Source organism: Lottia gigantea (assembly GCF_000327385.1).
Source record: "Lottia gigantea unplaced genomic scaffold LOTGIsca_52, whole genome shotgun sequence".
Taxonomy (NCBI): Eukaryota; Metazoa; Mollusca; class Gastropoda; family Lottiidae; genus Lottia; species Lottia gigantea.
The window spans coordinates 333,710-353,338 of NW_008709781.1; the positions used below are offsets into that span (position 1 = coordinate 333,710).

General features: G+C 30.1%; 1 protein-coding gene across 1 annotated transcript in view; it reads right to left on the reverse strand.

The window, feature by feature from the left end:
- Window positions 1-4,524: 4,524 nt before the first annotated feature.
- Window positions 4,525-19,629, reverse strand: part of LOTGIDRAFT_219163 (hypothetical protein) — a gene marked incomplete at its 5' end in the record, with an annotated part of 29,896 nt that continues 14,791 nt past the window's right edge. The window contains 10 exons of the mRNA XM_009062576.1: window positions 4,525-6,872; window positions 7,079-7,246; window positions 7,428-7,528; window positions 7,729-7,828; window positions 8,003-8,134; window positions 14,015-14,127; window positions 14,315-14,439; window positions 14,946-15,049; window positions 15,771-15,905; window positions 18,152-18,284. Of these exons, the coding sequence (XP_009060824.1) occupies window positions 6,663-6,872; window positions 7,079-7,246; window positions 7,428-7,528; window positions 7,729-7,828; window positions 8,003-8,134; window positions 14,015-14,127; window positions 14,315-14,439; window positions 14,946-15,049; window positions 15,771-15,905; window positions 18,152-18,284 (1,321 nt within the window). The 3' untranslated portion in view covers window positions 4,525-6,662. The remainder of the gene's footprint in view (window positions 6,873-7,078; window positions 7,247-7,427; window positions 7,529-7,728; window positions 7,829-8,002; window positions 8,135-14,014; window positions 14,128-14,314; window positions 14,440-14,945; window positions 15,050-15,770; window positions 15,906-18,151; window positions 18,285-19,629) is intronic.

Consider the following 19,629-nt stretch of genomic DNA (forward strand, 5'->3'; position numbering starts at 1 on the left):
GATGTAGTTATCGATAATGTCTGATAGATGTCAAAAACCTCATTCTTGTTAATCATCAATCAGCTGGAAACAATAATTAGATCACTTTAATTGCAATTATATTTGAAAATTTGGAATTAAAAATTGGATTTGACTTGTTTTAATGGGTTTTATATATAGATTCACATTTTTGTGTTGAGTCTTGTTTACATTCACCATTTTGTCCCTATTTTATATTGGTATTGTAATTATATAATATCAGAAGGAAAAAGTGTGAGGTATATGGCCGTTTGTATTTTTATGAACCATTAGAGAATTTGTCAGCCTATAGAGCTAAAGTATTGGAAAATATTAAGAACTTATTTAAATATTGATGACAATTTTCAAAACAATTCTAGATAACCGAAATATTGAGGATCTGACTGAATCCCTACTGGCGCCTATATCACAAGGAATAATTAAGACAAAAAGAGGTACCTTCATGTGCAATATATATATATATGAAGCATACATGTTTTAATTGATGCAAATGCTTTTCTTAAAAACAATACAAAAGGAAACAGTCATTTGATCATTGCTTGATTAGAGCCCAGTTTCAGCTACCCATAGCTATACTTGTATCTGTATTCAAGCTTTATCAGCTGGTAAAGCAAATGATTGCTTAACAATATTCACTGGTAATAGTAATCATTATGCTTAAATTAGATAGAGCCAATGCTGGAGCTTTTAATTTCTCTGCATCATTATCATTGGCAAATCGGTTTGACTGTCTTTTGCCTGAAGGAAGATCCAATATTGACAACTCACTTGTTTGTCTTTTGTACACTTTTTCATTAAGAAAAGGCAAAGCTGAACAAACATTATCACCAAATAATGAGCAAGTTATGCCCTTCATGGTGTAAATTATGCCTCCATGATCAAATATAATGTGTTTACTTCTGTGATTGTAGATCATATAGAGTTTACCACAGTGGGTGTTAGGGTACCAAGCTTATCAGAATCAAGTTTAATACAAGCTTCACCAAGTGTTCCCAGAACTAAGAAACCTCTAGATATGAGACAACAGGCTATTTTAAACCATGCTTATTCTAATCCACAATGTAATTTGTCGTCTAGTAAGTAATGTTGGCTTAACACAATATATACAGGGGCTTTCAAATATTTGTTTTTTTGTGAAATGGCTATGTTGTTCAAGATATTTCAAAGCTTAAATTTTACATGTGCTTTTTTATGTGCTGTCAATCATGCTCAAGTCATTTCCATTACCATGTTTTGTCTGCTGAAGCTTAATGCTTTTAATGCTTAACAAATACTTACGAATACTACAATACAAATTTTAAAAAGTTAAGAAGCAACAGTCTCTATTCTGCTTTGGGCTCGAAGCGGTTTCTGCCAGGTTGAAAAACTGAACTGAATCTTTATAAATGTAAGAGCAGTAGAGTGACATACACTTAATCAAACTTGACTTCTGCCATTTCTTTCCTACAATGTGCACCACTATTTTTGAGCATAATTCTAGACTTGCAATATTCACCATATTTGTGCATATGGGGATTTTTATCAACATGGATGCCCTAAAATTTTCTTTCAAAGTAATATTGATGGTTTGACATTAACATCTGTATAATTTAAAACCAAGCTATATTTTTATAGATTCTATAGAAAAACTAGGCATGAAGAAAATATGTTCAGCCAGTGAAAGTGCTCTAGATGATATAATTATAGTACCAAGAACTAGATTAAAGGTTGAAATGAAAGACGCTGCAACTCAGACTACTTGTAGTACATTGAATAAAGAATTGTCCAACTCTCTGAGTGCCAGTACCAGCAGTCAAATTGATGATGAAGTCTTTGATGTAAGTATAGGTCACAATATTAACCTGAAAACGTAGATCATAATTTGTGACAGTAAAATTAAACCTCCTATCACTAGATTTTCAAAAATTTCCCAGAAAATGGGAAGGCTAAATTGTATTTTTTATTTGAATTAAGGTACAAACATTTGAGGCTAATGCTTTTTTTGCTAAGGATTTTAGCCAAGGTTTCTAAAAGTGGAGACTAAGCCACCTGTAGCCTCTCCAGCTCCTGGTTTTGGATTTGAAGCCATTTCAATTCATCCTTGAAGAATTTATCTGTAAATGTAAAAGTGAAGCACTTTTAACAACTTTAAAATGACTCTGGTACTGACTATGGATCAGTTTTTTTGGTCAGTCTGCGTCTGTAAATTTCACCTCAGACTTTTTACTAATGTAATAGCAAATATGTTTTGTTTTTTCAGTCTAGTGTGTCACCTACAACTGAAAAGGGAAAAGATAGAACTGATGGAACACCTCCAAAAGAAAGTTCTCCTACAAGAAAAGTTTCTTGGAATGCAGACATTCAGTTGCATTGTGAAAATCATCCAACTCTTATCAGACGTTTATCATGGACACAAAAACAGGATTTAGCTAACAAAACTCCACCTCATAGACGATATTCTCTTGGATTGCATCATCCAATGATTTATCGTGACTCTACACTTCCTCCCAAACGAAACTTATTAATCAAACAGGATAGTTTAACGCAGACACTCTCTGTTCCAAATCGTAAATCATCGTGGAATAAAGAGACAGAAAGATCTCCTATGAGTCCAAGTCGTAAAGTATCTTGGAGCCCAGAGATTGAGTTCTACAATCGCATATTATCGAAGGCTGAAAATATTAGCCATATTCCTACGCCAAACACATCAATAAGTGAAGACATCGAATTACAGACACAGTGGGAAAAAGACATGAATGATGAGAGTAATCAACTGAATAGAAAGAGGAGTCTAGTGTCTCATAATATAGGTGGTGAACAGTCTGTAGAACTAGAAAGTGTGTTGACGGACAAAGAAAATAGTTCCACCACTTCACCTATATCAGTCTCTACTTCCTCTGACAGTATTTCTGAGAATCAGCCTGCAGTAATTGAAGTTGAGGTCACACATTTTTAACAATAAATACATCATACCTGTAGAGCTGTATTTTGAGATATGTTTTAAATGTAAATATTAGTTTTAATGAATTGCATATAGAACTGTACATTTACAATTTAAGTGCTTAACAGGAATGAATGTAACTGTGGTAGAAAACTTGATGGATTAAAATGGAGACAAAAAATATCAGAAAACATAATAGAAACGAAATAGTAATCTTGTTTTAGTTTACATCTGTAAAACCTTTTTTCCAAAATTTGTTATTAATGCAAGTTATTGTTAAATTTGTTATTATTGCAATAAATTTATGTGATTTTAGTATTGCCTTGAACACATTCAAATTGGTTATTTTGTTATTGGTGATTATACGAACTCTTTATATTGTTATTGAAGCAACGTCTTATAATTGTTACTGTTTTTTTTTTACAATAGTTATATCTCTTTAGCCTTCTGACATACTACAATAAGATTGTTTAGTTCTTGGTTTTAGAATTGAACTATTTGCAAAAGCAAAGGTTCTGAAAAATGAGATCAAACTAATGTCTGGGCACTTGCAGATTTTAACTTTGGAAAGTGATACAGATAGTATTAGTAGACACTAATATCTGTGATATATTGTACATGTCATTGCTATCTAATATTATTTTGGAATACTGAATTAACATTTTTACACCTCTCAATGTTCCAGCACCTTGGGTCTGCTTGTTTTACATATTGGTTCATTTTAACAATATAGTATTGAAACTGATTTGGTCAGTTATTTAACATAATTCACAGTTTTGAAGCATTAGTCGAAAAATGTTGGCCATTGAACCTATTAAACTTATAAAACATTATCCTGATGTTGCCTGTTTTACATGCTAATTTTATTGTATATAGTACAAAGATAAATATTTTATAAAAACAATATTTGATATGAATGTATTTACAAATTATAATATATACAATACATATAATTAGCAAGATATTGTATATTTCCTATTGTGAATATTTTTTATATATTGCCTAAATTGGCTTTGTTTAATTACAAAAATATCTTACTGACTAAAATCAGTGTATTTGGGAGCTTTGTGATGTTATCTTAGCAGAGATTATAATTATGTATATGTATGAATGAATATTGCCTTTATAAATTACATTGTATATATATGTACATATTTAACAGATATTAACTGTATTTGAGTGGTATAATATTGTATTATAGGTATATTGTACTGTATAAATGATAAATAGATAAGGAATGAGTGTATAAACACTAAATAATTGTATCAATAATCATATCTTTATACTAATATGTATGAATAATAGAAGTATATAGATTTAAATATACATTAAATATTGAGAGTAATATATTATGTTAATGTCACCTTGGTTTTATTATGCACATAATACAGTATAAATATATTTCTACCAATATTGCACATTAAATGGATGGGGTTTTAAGAGACCTGTTCAAATATATTGATATTGTATGTCAGATCAGCAATTCCAGGTCAATTAAAAGGAGTATTTCGCTGTGAGTTTTAGAGACAATGGGGCACAGTTCCAACCTTGTAATCAAGTTCTAAAGACATAAAAACATCAGAGTTGTTTTGAAAATTTATTCAGTTCTTCAGCATTCCTTACATGAATGATGTGTTATATTATAAAGGCACACAATATTCAGGAATGGGTTTAATCAAAATAAATTTTTTGTATGCCAATTTCGGTTCAGACTAGAATATTTTTCTTATCTTTATGAAAATAATTTCAAATTTTGACATTTATATTTATCTGACATTCTGTTGACAACAATGTTCTCAATTGAATCAAGTCTTTCAATTGCATTGTATTGTATATCACCTCCTTCACAAGTATTCCTCAATAAATGTACAAAAATTATAATACAATATTTACAAATAAATAATATTCAGATATGCCGATCATGATCTTGGATATTATTCGCTTAACTTAAACAATTCATGATTTTAAAATGGACAAAAAAAACATGAATAATATATTGAAGATTCCGACCAAATAATTCATAATCTTATATCTTATTCAAACAATTCTTTTTTTTTTTTTTTTTAGACTATTCATGATCTTATACAGGCATACAGAGACAGACACACACAACAGATGCAACCAAATATAACATAATTTAAAAAATCGAATCTTTTTGACATTAAATATCCATCTATCTTAAGAGGGATAAATGACAAACATAGGCTCCAAAAAGGTTTGATGTTCAAATTATCATTCTCCTTGAGCACCCTACTGAAATCACAAAATTTGACATAACTTTACAATATTAATTCAGCATTATAAATAAGTATGATTTTGGCCAAATAAAACTAGTAATAATGCTAGAACAAGAGCTAAAACTGTCTTTTTTTCTTTTAAGTTTTAAAAAAATAATTAAAAATTATTTGGCATTTAATTCCATTGCAATTTTTGTGAATTTGCTAAATTAGGTTTCAATAAAACTATGAATTATAAGAAAAATAGACCAAATTACAAACAAACTGACTTTACATTTACACATTATAAAATATAGAACTATTTACATCAAGCACTATTAAGATGGAGTTGATATGGTTCTTCTCTACAAAATGTTTTATTTACATGAAAATTACAAAAATTTATACTTCAATTTTAATTGAACCATAACCCATCCAATTAATTTCAACCAAATCATATTCTTTTCTGCTTTTTACATGGACAATTCTTTTAGGCTCTGCCTATGATCCTTTTCTTTTTTTAGAATAAAATATTGTTTCTGATCCAACTGGTAATAAATTAAAACAGAAAATTGAAGATGACATGAAAGGATGACAATATTAGGATTTTGAGTAGAGAGAATCACAGTAGATCTAAATTTGCATTGACAAATATTTTTAACAATCATTAATATAACAATTAAATTTAAAACAGTATTTCCATACATTCTAAATATAATCTAATCTTTAAGACAATTATGCAACTGCCAACTTGCAATGTTCTGTTGTTACTTAACCTTTGCATGCAACCCTTATCATGTATTTTCTATCTCATTTTCAATAACATATAAGGTCTTGGCAATATCACAAATGACGGTTAATTTTAAGATGAAGGGCGTTATTTAACAATATCGAAATGAACTGTGACTAAAATCTGAAATGAAATGTGAATTTAAAAATGAAAACCTAAAACAATCAATTAACAAAATTCTGTTACAACCATTGAATACAATAACAAAAAAGGCACTGCCTTAATATTCTGAGATTTATTTTGACTGTAGGTGAATCCATAGTAGCACCATAATATCCCATGCATAATCACATGACATATCCTCCGCGACACAATACTTATGAAAACAAAATAGCATTGGGAAGCACAAGGAACATTAGCATTAAGAACATTACATGACTAACTTTCTATCCTTGATACCGCCAAATATTCATCATATTTCAAAATTGTAAGTAGTCGACAATGGATACTTATTTATGAATTTCACAAATTGTTCAAAAATAATAACAAAACATGACAATTAAAGATGATTAAAACATGCATGTGCCTTAAAAAAAAACACAGCACACTGTGTCTAAATTTGAGATAAAAAACACAAAACTGAGTTTTCCACGTAAAAATACTTGTCTTAACTTGAGACAAATCAACAGATCTACACAAACAATTGTCTTTTTTGTCACAAAATTGTGCCCAAAAATGAAAAAGAGAATCAAATCTCTAAAGCAATAACTCCACTTTTTCACACGTTACTAAATGTATCCTTTTCAACCATTGGTGTTGAATTAGACAATTCAGTGTCATCTAAGGGAAGTTTCTCTTCTGGTTCAGCTGCTAACATTTTTTCAGCAAGTTCTGGATGCGTAAAAGTGAGTGAGTTGAGGTATCTTTTACGATCCTCGGGTAAAGCTGGTCCCCAATTAGCAGCAGGTTTCATTAATTTTTTGATTCGCTGAAAAACAAAGGATATATCAGTAAGATTTTGTCATAAACGTTTCCACATTTTAACTGTTTTAAGATTTTAACATCTTAGGATTCTGTAACTTGCAAAACCCTTATAAAACACAAGCTTTTTTTATTTCAAAGTAAAAGCAGTCTCTTCCAGATTCTTTTGGTTAAAAATCATTATTATCAGAATAAATTCTATATATAGCCTACCTGAAGAATTGGACCCTTCTCGTTGTAGATTTGTACAACCATACATAATGGAATTGGAATAAGAGAGACTAATCCTACACTCCAGCCAAGTCCAATAGCCCAGGGAGGATATTCATAATCACCATAGGTTACAGGTTTCAAGGTGATTACACTGAATAACCAGATAAACTGAAATTGATAAAAGAAAAATATTACTAATGGAATAATCAGTTTTATAACAACACTAAAAAACAAGACTTCCTTGAATTTTATTGAAATATTTCTGTACAAAAATAAATAATAATAAATTTTTCAATTAACATGATGAAACAAGATAACATGACTAATTTAAAATAAACAAAATACTTACAACAATGACAATAGGTGTAACATATTTCCACATATAAACCCAGATTCTAGGTGGTTGATAGCCAATCATTAATTCAATATCTTTTAAAAATCTATCAGTACCTACAATCAAAACAGCATCATTACAATCAAAATTGATAATGTGGAAAATGTGATTGGTCAACAGACCATTTCAATGAGTTTCACTGGTTTTAATCCCAAAATTTCAATTTAAACAATAATAAAGCACATTCAAATTTTGAGAAAAACCTTGAGGATTACATTTATACCTGATCATGTATCAAGTTCAAATCTATACCTACCATAAACATAAGCAATAACTAAACATTCAGCAAGAGAGATCAACATGAGTGAGAAACTAGCACAATACCAATCCATAACTTGTAACACATAGATTCCACCCTGTAATATAAATCAAAGACAATGTTAATAGATATAATTAGCAATAGTGATCCGAAATAATTAATTATTTCCTTATACATTTAATTATAAATTCCAATTTAAAGCCCCTATTAGGTTGTTCCTTAAGAAGTCCAAATCAAGTAATGACCATCATCCATCATGTTTCATATTTACCTTGGTAATACAAGCAAGACCCATGAGGAATTCAGCAAAACAGGATATCAAGGTAACAATAACTTTTCTGTTTCTGAACAACTTGGGGAACTCATCCATAGCACCTGACAACATAGTTTCGAACATACCAAACTAGAAACAGAAAAAAGACAAGAACATGTCAGACATTTGTCGTTACTCACTATATCTGAAATAAAAGATGGGGGGGAGAGGACAAATTATTATCATTTACTTTACATAATTTCATCAAAAAATAAACATTTGTTTACATTCCATCATGTAATAAATAAAGGGTAGCACAGTTGATACAATCAATGAAGTATGATGAATGCTTGGTGGACCATGGTTCAAAAATTTGAACTATTGTATGTTGTGATCCTATTATTAATTAGAACTTCCCTTTCATAAAATCTTTTCTACTATATATCCAGCAAACATTCATTCATATAAATATACAATGAAACCAAGTATTATATCTTCAAATAACTCTTGTCGATTATTGTACAGTGCATTCCAAATTTATCAAATGTCAGTTTTGTAAGGTTTCAACATCAACGAAAATGAGCACAGTTTGCACATGCATTGTCAAATTACTGTTTTTAGTAGTAACTCAGGATTGAACAATTATCATGATGCCAAAAACAATATACATTAAGAAACAATGCCACCTGTCTCATGAAGCCTCATCAAATACAAAGTGCATCATAATGCCATAATTTCTAGTGGCTCATATAGCCACAAGCAAAGCCAAGTGTCTCATGTAGACATAAACAATGCCAAGTACCTTGTGAAGCCACATGTAATGTCAATAACTCAAGAAGCCACATTAAAAGTTACATTTGAAGATATAATAAATTGGTATATGATTCTATATAGTCTATATGGTTTGTCATGATGATATAATGAATGTATTGTAAGTGTGTAGATTGTATGCAAATGTCATCTGTTTTATTGGATTTTGTTATTTTATTCTTTCTTTTTTTCATGCATTTAGTCCTACACATATTCATTATATCACTTTACAATATTCTTTCTTCTTTGTTTCTATTCGTTTGATATTTCATCGACTACAGCAAAATATGCTGACAAATGAATTCAATTTTCGAAAATTCAGTTCAAAATAATGCCATATTCAAATTAAGTTTTTAATACTAAATATATTGGAATGTAATAAATATGTGGGATATAAATGCATAAAAATATCAAGTACACTGTATGATGCTTTCTAACAAAACCTATGGCGTGGAGTTGGCGTCTGGTTGTTGCTGCAACATGCCTCACTGGTTGAATCTAACACCCCCTCTTTCCGACCATGGCCACGAGCCTTTACAAGATAATCGAAAGAAAAATGTCTAAATTATATCATAATAAAATGGATTCAATAATTTCTAAAGCTTCTAATAAGAAACTGAAAGAATAATAATATAAGATTTTGAGAAAAGATTAGGAAAGAAAAGAAAGACTACTAGGCTACTAGGTTAAATTTTTCATTTTTTTATTATAAAATCATTTATTATTAGAAATATCTTTAATTATGTTAATATCAATTTAAATTTAATATCTAATCATATATTATTAAATGTTTGAAGATACGTTAAAATCTGGTGTTTACTTTCAAATTAAAAATTCATCATACTATAATAGCCTTTGAAAAAGTTTATTTTAATGCAAACATTTTAATATTTGAAATTTCATTAATATTTGAAATTTCATATCGTTTAAAAATACAATAATTCAACATGACAAGTACAGTATCATTTTACAACCTTTTTTACTTCTATATCCTGTTCTATATAATTTAAATAATTCATTTCAAAAACAGTTTTATATATCTATTTACCACATTCAAATGAGGTTCGAAATCCGAACTCTTCTTAACAGAGAGCAAGAAAGGTCTACATACATGAATAACAACTCATTTTTAAAAGCTTTTAATTATATCCTTTCAATTCCTAATTCTTTGTCTAACTTTTGTCCCTCAAAATTAGTCATGTAATGATTAAAACTCTTAAATCTCTTGACATTGCTAAGAAAAAAACCATATATTTTAACAGTCTTATCATTTTCATTTAGAAACTTTCTAAGTTTATAAGAATGTTAATATCAATTTTTTTAGACTTTAGCTATAAACTCTAAAATTAATCCAAATACATGTACTGACTTATTTCTTATATAAAATATTTAGATTTTATTCAAATTACATTAACACAAACACATTTTTTATAGTATGTTAGTTTAAGTTCTGTTTCTTTATTTTCAGAAATAGTTCATTCACTGCAAAATTATTCCTTTTTGCCATTGGAGTATAATTATCACTAACAGATGTGGAATAGTTCAGCTGTTGTAGAATTGATTATTGAGGTATTTCTGGTATTTATTATTCATACAAATTATGGAGATTTTACAACAATATTATGAAATATATATAACATAGGTCAATATAAGCCTACATTGCCAAACCTACTTCTTACATCATAGAATTCTGAATTTTTAAAAGCCCACGTCAAAATTGGCTTGTAATCATCATAAAGTTTTGATCAGATTTTTAGGAAACTTTGCATACATATAAAAATATATTTTGATGATGGGTTCCGCTTTCAAATTTGACTTATTCCCAAATCCAATGCATTAAGCTTATTAAGCTTAATTGGATCACAGATGTTTTGGATAGGTTTTACAGTGAAATTTTCTATAGATTGGGCAAATAACTTTTTTGGCAACTGCTCATTTTCATTTGAAAGAATTTAAACTGATCGCCAAACTAGTGAATGAACTATTTCAGGTTTTATGAATAAAAACAATTAATCACAATCAAATGTACAACTCAAATATCATAATTAAAACACATTCATTCTTCAAATTCATTTATTGTCACTTACACTCTTTCACTTTTCATTCCCTACATTTTTTCTCTTTCTTAAAAATCCTTTTATTCACATTTCTCTCAAACATCCAAGTCTCTTAATACATCAATCATGGCATCACATATATTTTTCTATTCACACAGAATCAGAATTCTGATTTCTCACACACTTCATCATTCTGTCACACACACATGATTTTGAATAATTCCTTTCTCTCACGCTATCAGTAAAAATAGTTTCATGCAATTTCCTACAAAATCACCAATTTCTCAGTAATGATATTCTAAAGTTTACCTGTCTAGTGTAACCCTGAGAACTTCCCATTGTTAAGTGGAATAAAAACCAACAATGATTTCCGTATTTGGCTGAAAGATTGAGCGATTTTTTTTTTGTGCTCTTGCTTTGAATGGAAATTTAAATCAAAAGTTTATTTTCCTTTTAAAACCAAACTTGGATATTGATATTATTTTTTTTGTAAAAGTTTTCAGTCAATTCAAATGATTTTTTTTAAAAAGAATGAGTAATCAAATGAAAAATACGAGTTTGAAATCATTGCTAGTTGGTTTATTGAACAGTTTCTTTGCTGAAAACATAACCACATGGTAGATATTTAGTTGTCAATCAAAGTATAAAAAAAAATGTACAGGTAGGGATATGTGCAACAACTAAATAGTAGCGCACTGATATGATATTTTGTCATGTTCTGAAAATTCTAAATTCAGACTGGCATCATTATCCCATAGGCTGAATAATTTTCTTGAATTTTGTTGTCCGATCAATTTGGAGCACCAAGACTTAATTTCAGTTCGAGTCCCTCCCCGACCCAGTCCCTTAAGGGCAAAGCACAAATGAGCAAAGCACCCACAAAAATTAATATACTTGTGCTCTTGTGAATTGCAAATGAAGTAAGCGAATATGAATAATTTAACAAATTGCTGCAGCCACAACATTCAGAGATAGTTACACCATCTACAGTTAAGCATCTACAGGCAGTGTACAATGATGCAAACATTAAGAAAATAGACAACATTCATCTAAAATAATAATTCTCTTGAAATAAGACTTCAAAAGAACAATTAAAAATTTTTCAGATATTTTTTGTACATTTTCTCAATAGTTGCATTTCAATCAATAGCCAATGAAATGGTGAATGAATGATTAAATTGAAATTTGTACCTCTGAAAAAAATTCTCATTTTAAATCAAATTTGTGAAAATCTTTTTTTCCCAATGTTTCAAAATAAATTTAGAATATTTCACCAAATCAAAAAAAAAAAAAAAAGTCAATAAGAATAAGAAACAAAGATAGTTCACAAATTTGATTTAAATGAAATGTGATTACTGATTGGTCAAGCATTTATTAGTTTTATTAGTAAGAGGTTAACATTAGTACAATTATTGTACAACAATATCATTTAAATATACATCCAAATATGGACATAAGAAATTGTGGTTCATGCACACGATTAGTTTTTGACCTAAAATACTGAAGTCTACAGAAAATATAACGAAAGCAAAATAATACAACTATCCACCAAAGAGATATTCAAAATTACAGTAAAAGCCACCGACATACTCAACTTTGGCTAGGCATAGCAATGGCGAGCAAATATCCAGCAAATAACTAAATATACTAGCAAAGTCTTACAATACACATGCATTACATCAACTTCACTTGAAGGAATAGCGACACTATTTTTCATAGAGAAAAAAGTACTACCATATCTGGAAATCCCCCCACATGCAAATTATTGTTATTAAGATAGTGGCAAATGTGCAGGCAAATGTTAAAGATAAAAACTATACCATTTTATGAGTTCATTCTGATATCCATGATTTGATTAAGCAAGCTAAACCTCTATCTGAACTATGATCAAATGTTGCTTAAGGCTTATCTATCTGAACTTAAAGAGATTTGGTTTGTTTTTGTAAATTTTGTTTGAAATAGCTGGTGATTTTATGTTAATTTTCTGGTATATTTTTGATTCAGACAGTTCAAATTGAAGTATTGTACAGTGAATACCAGAATGATCTATTAATGAACACAGTAGGAATTTGAACATACATGCTTCTTTGAGAACATTAAACTTTTTCTAGATTTTTTTTAGAAATACATGTCTAGTTGCTGCACACATCCCAAATATACAAATTGTATCAAGAAATTTGGGCTGTCATACTCAGGCTTATCAACCCATCTATAGAATTCATTTTATAACAAATTTGAAATCTCAGCAGAAATTGACCTACAATGCATTCAGACATTAAACAGATTTTGTGGTCAATTGTTTCTTGGTGGTTCCTATTTCATGGTTGACTTTCACATTGCGTCTGGAATAGAGCTCACTTGTCCAATGAGCATTCAGATTCTTGTTTTTAAAGTTCCAAAATAACAGTCATGAGCTCTAGTTCCATATGCAATGAAAAGACTAAATATTCCAATTCTCTTTCATTGTGTACAAAAATACTTCTGATTTATGTCCAAGTCAAGAGAATTCAAAACTTGACATCTTAGTGCCATTAAAAATGTTGTAAGACTCTTAAAAAAGAAGTATAATTGTTAAAGTCATGGAACCCGTACAGTACAAAATGATTCACTTTTCACACAAAATTCATATAAATTCTTTCACCCTCTTTCATACTGTATCATTTTATATACTGATGTTTTATCATTTGTTTTTTTATCTTTTAATTTCTGAATGAAATGCAGAACAAGTCAAATTTTAATTTAAACTAAAGTTTGTTCATTGGTTGCCACCCCCATCTAATACCACAAATCTGTCTTATTCTCAGAAATTTTCCAATGGACAGCAAATTTTTAAAGTTGTCTTTAAACATGAGTTGCTTCTATCAGGATTAAATTTTTAAATACTTAAAGCAATTTGACCAAATAAAAAAAAATAAAAATTAATAACCCATGTTTAAAGCATTTAGTATACTCAGAAAACTAGAGTTTTATAGTTGGATTGATATGGCTGTTACAATTTTGAATTTGGAGAGAAATTACTATGATAACTTACTATTTATCATTTTTTGAAACAAGATAACTTAAAAATGGAATTCGAAACATTGCCAAATTTGCCTGAATATGACTTAAATCCCGATTTTTTTAATTTCGGAAAAAGAAAAATATACTGAAAAGTGTGTCCTACCTGACTATCCAGACCAATTGTTAATAACATAAGGAAAAACAGAACGGCCCAAAGTGGACTGATTGGTAGTTTAGAAATGGCTTCTGGATAAGCAACAAATGTTAAACCAGGCCCTGAAAATAAAAGTATGAATTATTATACCCTGTTCTCAGTTAAATATGCTATCCAATTTCTCCTGAACAGATCATGTCTGCTTTTTTCTTTAAAACTGAACAGTTTGAAAAAAATTGATCAGGTCAGCTCTTTTCTCCTTTAAAACTAAAGAGTGTCACAGCAATAAAAAAAAACAACAAGACCCACCTTCAGTTACCACTTTATCCACACTAACACCAGCTTCATGAGCCATAAAACCAAGTACAGAGAAAATGACAAAACCAGCGAAGATACTAGTACCACAGTTAATGAATGGTACCATCATAGAATCTCTAAAAATAGATGAAAATACATATGTTAAGCATAATATAAGACAATACAGTCCACCATCTTCACAAAACTTTCTGAAAACTAGCAATTTCAATAGTATCTCACTAAAATAAAATGCTAAGAGATGAAAATAATGAATCTCGCCTTCATTCTTTGACCTCTTGACCTGTTTTTTTTTTTAATGGAAATAGACCTGAAAAACAAAAACAAAAATAGAAACCCATAACCCAAAGCACTTCTGCAAATAAGGAAGGGGGAAATCTTTCAAAGTTTGAAGAAAAGAACAACATTTCTTTAGAAAAGATCACAGATAGACAGCATCAGAACACTGGGCAGTATGCTTTTATGTGGGATCTGATATCCTAGGGCAGCATAAGTATAAAAGAAGACAAAAGAAGAAACCTTTCAGTTGTCTGCTACCAGTATTCAATATAAACAGTAGTTTATGGCATTTCCATTGTGAATTTTCTTCATTGAGAGCAAAGATTATAAATCAAAATATACAAACCTATAAACGTTATGACTAAATTTATTATAACTGGCCATGGTAACAATACCACCCCATCCCATACCAACAGAATAGAAAATTTGTAAGGCAGCATCTCCCCAAACCTGAATTATAACATGAAAAACTTTTCATTTACATAGGTCAAAGCATTTTTATTTGACTGAAAGGGAATCCTCACTGGTGGGTAAGAATTCCACTTGGACCTGATGGTAATGTTATGTATTTAGTTAAGGCTGTGTAGATTTCTTTAATGTAATTCAATGATCATACATGTATTAACTCCGTTTACAACTTTGATAGCATTGAAGCATAGCATGGGGGGGGTCAAGGGCATTTATTGTCCCGCTAAGTACATACCTAAGCACTAAGTTTCATATTGTCACATAAAGCTGATTTTTTGTTTATTAAGGTTATATTTTTTTTTTAGAATAAAAGAATTGTATTTGTTTTTTATTAGTTTAGTTCTGCTCCGTTCCCTATCATGACATTTTGTTGAAAGTAAAGTACTAAAGCAGGACATCATTAACACAGATCTAAAGTAATTACAGACATAATAGTCCTTGATCGTGTACATTTGGTACATTTTTTGCTTCAAGCATCAATGGTTTGAATCAAGAAAAACTTTATCAGAGTGTGACACCACTATTCTTATAAAATATATTTGGCCTTGACATCACATCACATACATACAAGGATGGTATTACTCAGCTTTTTTTTAATCTATTAAATACTAGTAGCCCTTCATTGAAATTTTTATTAGGGGTCACACTTCAGATACCTTGCATGCTTTCATCTTTGGCTATTAAACATTGAACATAAACCTACTTGAAAGTCAGCCAGTTTCTCCCATCTTGGTATAATATAGAATTTAATTCCTTCTAAAGCACCAGGTAAAGTTACACCACGAATTAACAGCACCAACAATACTAAATATGGGAAGGGAGCAGCGAAATGCATCACCTGAAAATTTCAATTAATCAATTGCTCTATTCTGAGTAATACTAAATAAAAAACTAGAGCCACTCGTGGCACAGAGTGGGACTTTGCAAATGTAGCAAAATGCAAAAGACACTGAAAAAAATCAACTTTCAACGATATTTACATCAAGCGCAAGAGCAGTCTAAAGTTACGCCATTTTTCTCTTCAGAAAGTTGTGAAAACGAAAGTAGAAGTCAGAAATGAAAGTGTCTGCGAATAGCCCATGTCAATGACTTTTGACCTTGTAAAGAGGAAGGTCAACAAAGGTCAATGTCAAAAATTGAAATTATGGAAACTCTAAAACCCGTTCCTTTTTTGCAACTATAAAGCTGAAACAAATGAGCTTTTAACAAAATCTGGCCAAAAGGATGATGTAATTGTGTGCAAAGTCCCTTTTTGAAAAAACGTAAACTATGCGAGTTATGCCCCTACCCCAGATTTAAACGATTTGCAGTTGAACCCGGATGTGCCACGCCCACATCAACTATTTTGTCATAGTTCTATTCATATTATAAATGTCTAGTAGTGATCCAAATTTCTAGATTCTAGATGAAATAGGTCATAAGATATACATAAACTAAGCTCAAAGAGACAAAAATATTGTGAAAAACATTCGAATTTTAAAAATATACGAATTTCAATTTGCTTTAAAAATAGGATTGTTATACATCGCTGGAAAGAGCATGAGATGCCCTTCAAGAATCCGAAAAAATTAACACTCTAGGTTATTTAGGTCACGTGCTGGAACAGTTCAAACTTGCGAATTTTGCTGTTTTCAGATACTCATAAAACCGGAAGTAGATATCGGATGTCAAATGTTAAAGCATCAAATGATAGCCAAGGTCATTGGCCTTTGACCCAATGAAGGTCAAGGTCATTAAAGGTCAAGGTCATGAGATATGAGCCTCCAAACTTCGAAAAAATTCAACCGGAAATTGCAAAAAAGCAAAAACGAAATTCAAAAATCGGCTTCCAAGCAATTTTGGGTAATCGATTGCAGTTAACAAATACATCAAAATTACTCACATCCATCTCTACCCTAAGGCCCCATTTTGAGTTTTACAAAAGTGTATCATATCAATATGGCGGCCAAAGTATGACTTCCGGTCCGGATTTTTTTTTCTTCGTTTTTTTTTTGTCTTAAAAATGACTACTGATCAGCATACATTTTGTTGAGATATATCAATTACACCGGAAGCTATTCAACCGGAAGTCAAAATCGTTTTCACGAGTTAGCCGGAAGTGATACAAAAATTTTGATTAAACCATTTTTTTTATTTTGGCGAGTTGCCTACACCCATAAATTTTAAGATCAATTGGCGAAAAAAGTCAAAAATTGCAAAATTCGACTGAAAAAAGTGTGCTACGAATTTTCGAATTTCGAATTTTTTGTACTGCTATCAGTTCGGATATTCTTTGTAGATTACAAAAATGAAAACCCGAAGAAAATCGACTGAAATTTGCAACTTCTACAGCCCATTTTGTATTTTTTGCACATGTTTCAAAGTAGATTGTACTTTCAATTGATTCCAACTTTAAAACCGGAAGTGGCGTCAAAAGTCTGACTGTATCATATCATTTACTTTAGTGATGTCTCTTTGCATTTTAAATTTCAGATCAATCGATGCAAAAACAAAAAAGTTGCAAAAAAATTGCAAAATTCAATCGAAAAAAGTTTGCGACAAATTTTCGAATTTCGTAATTTTTTAAGTGCTATCTGATCAGAAATTCCAGCCAGATTTTAAAACTGAAAACCCGAAGAAAATCGATGCAAAAATGCGCCTTCTAGAGCCAATTTACCAGTTTTTGCATATGTTGCACTGTGGCACTTAGGTTTTTTGCAAAAATGTTCTAATTTATATTCATTTTAAACGTTGCCACTGCAGAAGGTTTACACATGTAGAAATGTTGATGTAGCTATTGAAGCCTAGGCTGTGTGCCCTGTGGAAATTTCGAAAAAAAAAAAAAAAAAAAAAAAAAGAATTGACAATATGATAACAAACTGGGACTTTGCAGTAGCAAAGTCCAACAATTAAGCTTTCCAAAAAAAAAAAAATTGGGTTACTCAGGCATGGACACAGCCAGGTATAAAGGTCACCTGATGAAACAGTATCTTCAGATAATTGCAGTCATCGTTGTTGACATAGGAAGACTTCTTCTGATAATAATAGAAAAATGTTACAGATGTATTTTGTAGGCCTGTGTTGTAAATTCTAATTGATACATACCTTTCCTAAAACTTTAACACCTTTAAACAAACATAAAAAGACTAAAACCCAGGACATAGCTAAGGCGATTAATAACTGCCATCTAATTGGTCCTAAATCTTCAATTCCATCACTCAATTCTAATACATGATGTCTGTAATAGACAAACAGAATAATAAGCACAAATTTCAAATGTACATAATATTACTTGTTTATGACCTGGTACACAATATGGATGAAATCTAAGATTTTAATCATTTCCAAACTCAGTAAAATAATTGTCATGTAAGCAATTATTTACATGCATGGGCTCCACCTTAATCTCCATTTTTCTATTGTATCTGGAAGTCTAATATTTATTTTTTCTATTGTATCTGGAAGTCTAATATTTATTTTTTCTGAAGTCTAATATTTATTTTTTCTATTGTATCTGGAAGTCTAATATTTATTTTTTCTATTGTATCTGGAAGTCTAATATTTATTTTTTCTATTGTATCTGGAAGTCTAATATTTATGTCTAAGTGTATCTAAAAAAAAATTAAAATGAGTCCCAGTCTCTTCAAAAATATATTCATTTAAAGTTGGTAAAATTATACATGTACGTCTAAATCACTTGAAATTATTATTTTAAATATCTTCCTTTTCTCTATTTTCATTGTGTGAAATGGTTGAAGATGCCATTTGACATTCAGAATTAATGAAGATATCTCAATAAATCAGAAGACATAGCCTAGAGTGTTGTGGCCTTTGATACTAAGACGGTTAACAAATGTAGCTATAAAATTGTTAGTATTAATCCAATAAATGTCACAGTCGAATGCCTTTCAAATTGTAGGATGTTCAACTTTTTAAGATGTTGAAAGGACATGAGAGCACAATAGCTTTTTATAAGGTTCTCACATATATAAAATGGAACATTAACCCAAAGAAATCATCAGTATAAAAAAGACAACTGACTGTGTCTCTCAGACTCCTATTTCGTCTCTTTATTTCCTCACTGTCACATATCTCATAGACTTTAGAGATATTTATAATTCTTTAGATTACATACATATCTTATTTCTAGATAGGACAATAGGATATAATAACCGGCAAAAAATACCGTTAATGAAAAAATTGACAATAAGAAAAGACAACGTCATGAATATCTAATTATGCACAATTCTAGAAATTCTCTAAGTCATAATATCTTGTCTTGTCTTTTCTAGAGGTTTTAATGTATTTGTCCATTATAAATTAGTCAGTTTCATAATAATTACAGTCGGTGAAACTGTACTTTTTAGAATAACTATCTATTACTTACTCTTAAGTTTCTATTTAAGATTTCATAGCCTTTCTTACTCAAATAAAAGCACCAAATTATTTCAGATAATTCCAAAGTTCTTATGGTGCTTGAATTGGTGCCAATAATTCAATTTAGCAAATACAAATTAACTATATAGGGCTATAATTATATAATGGCCTAACCTCTTGAGCACTTTTAAGTACTTACGTCCGTG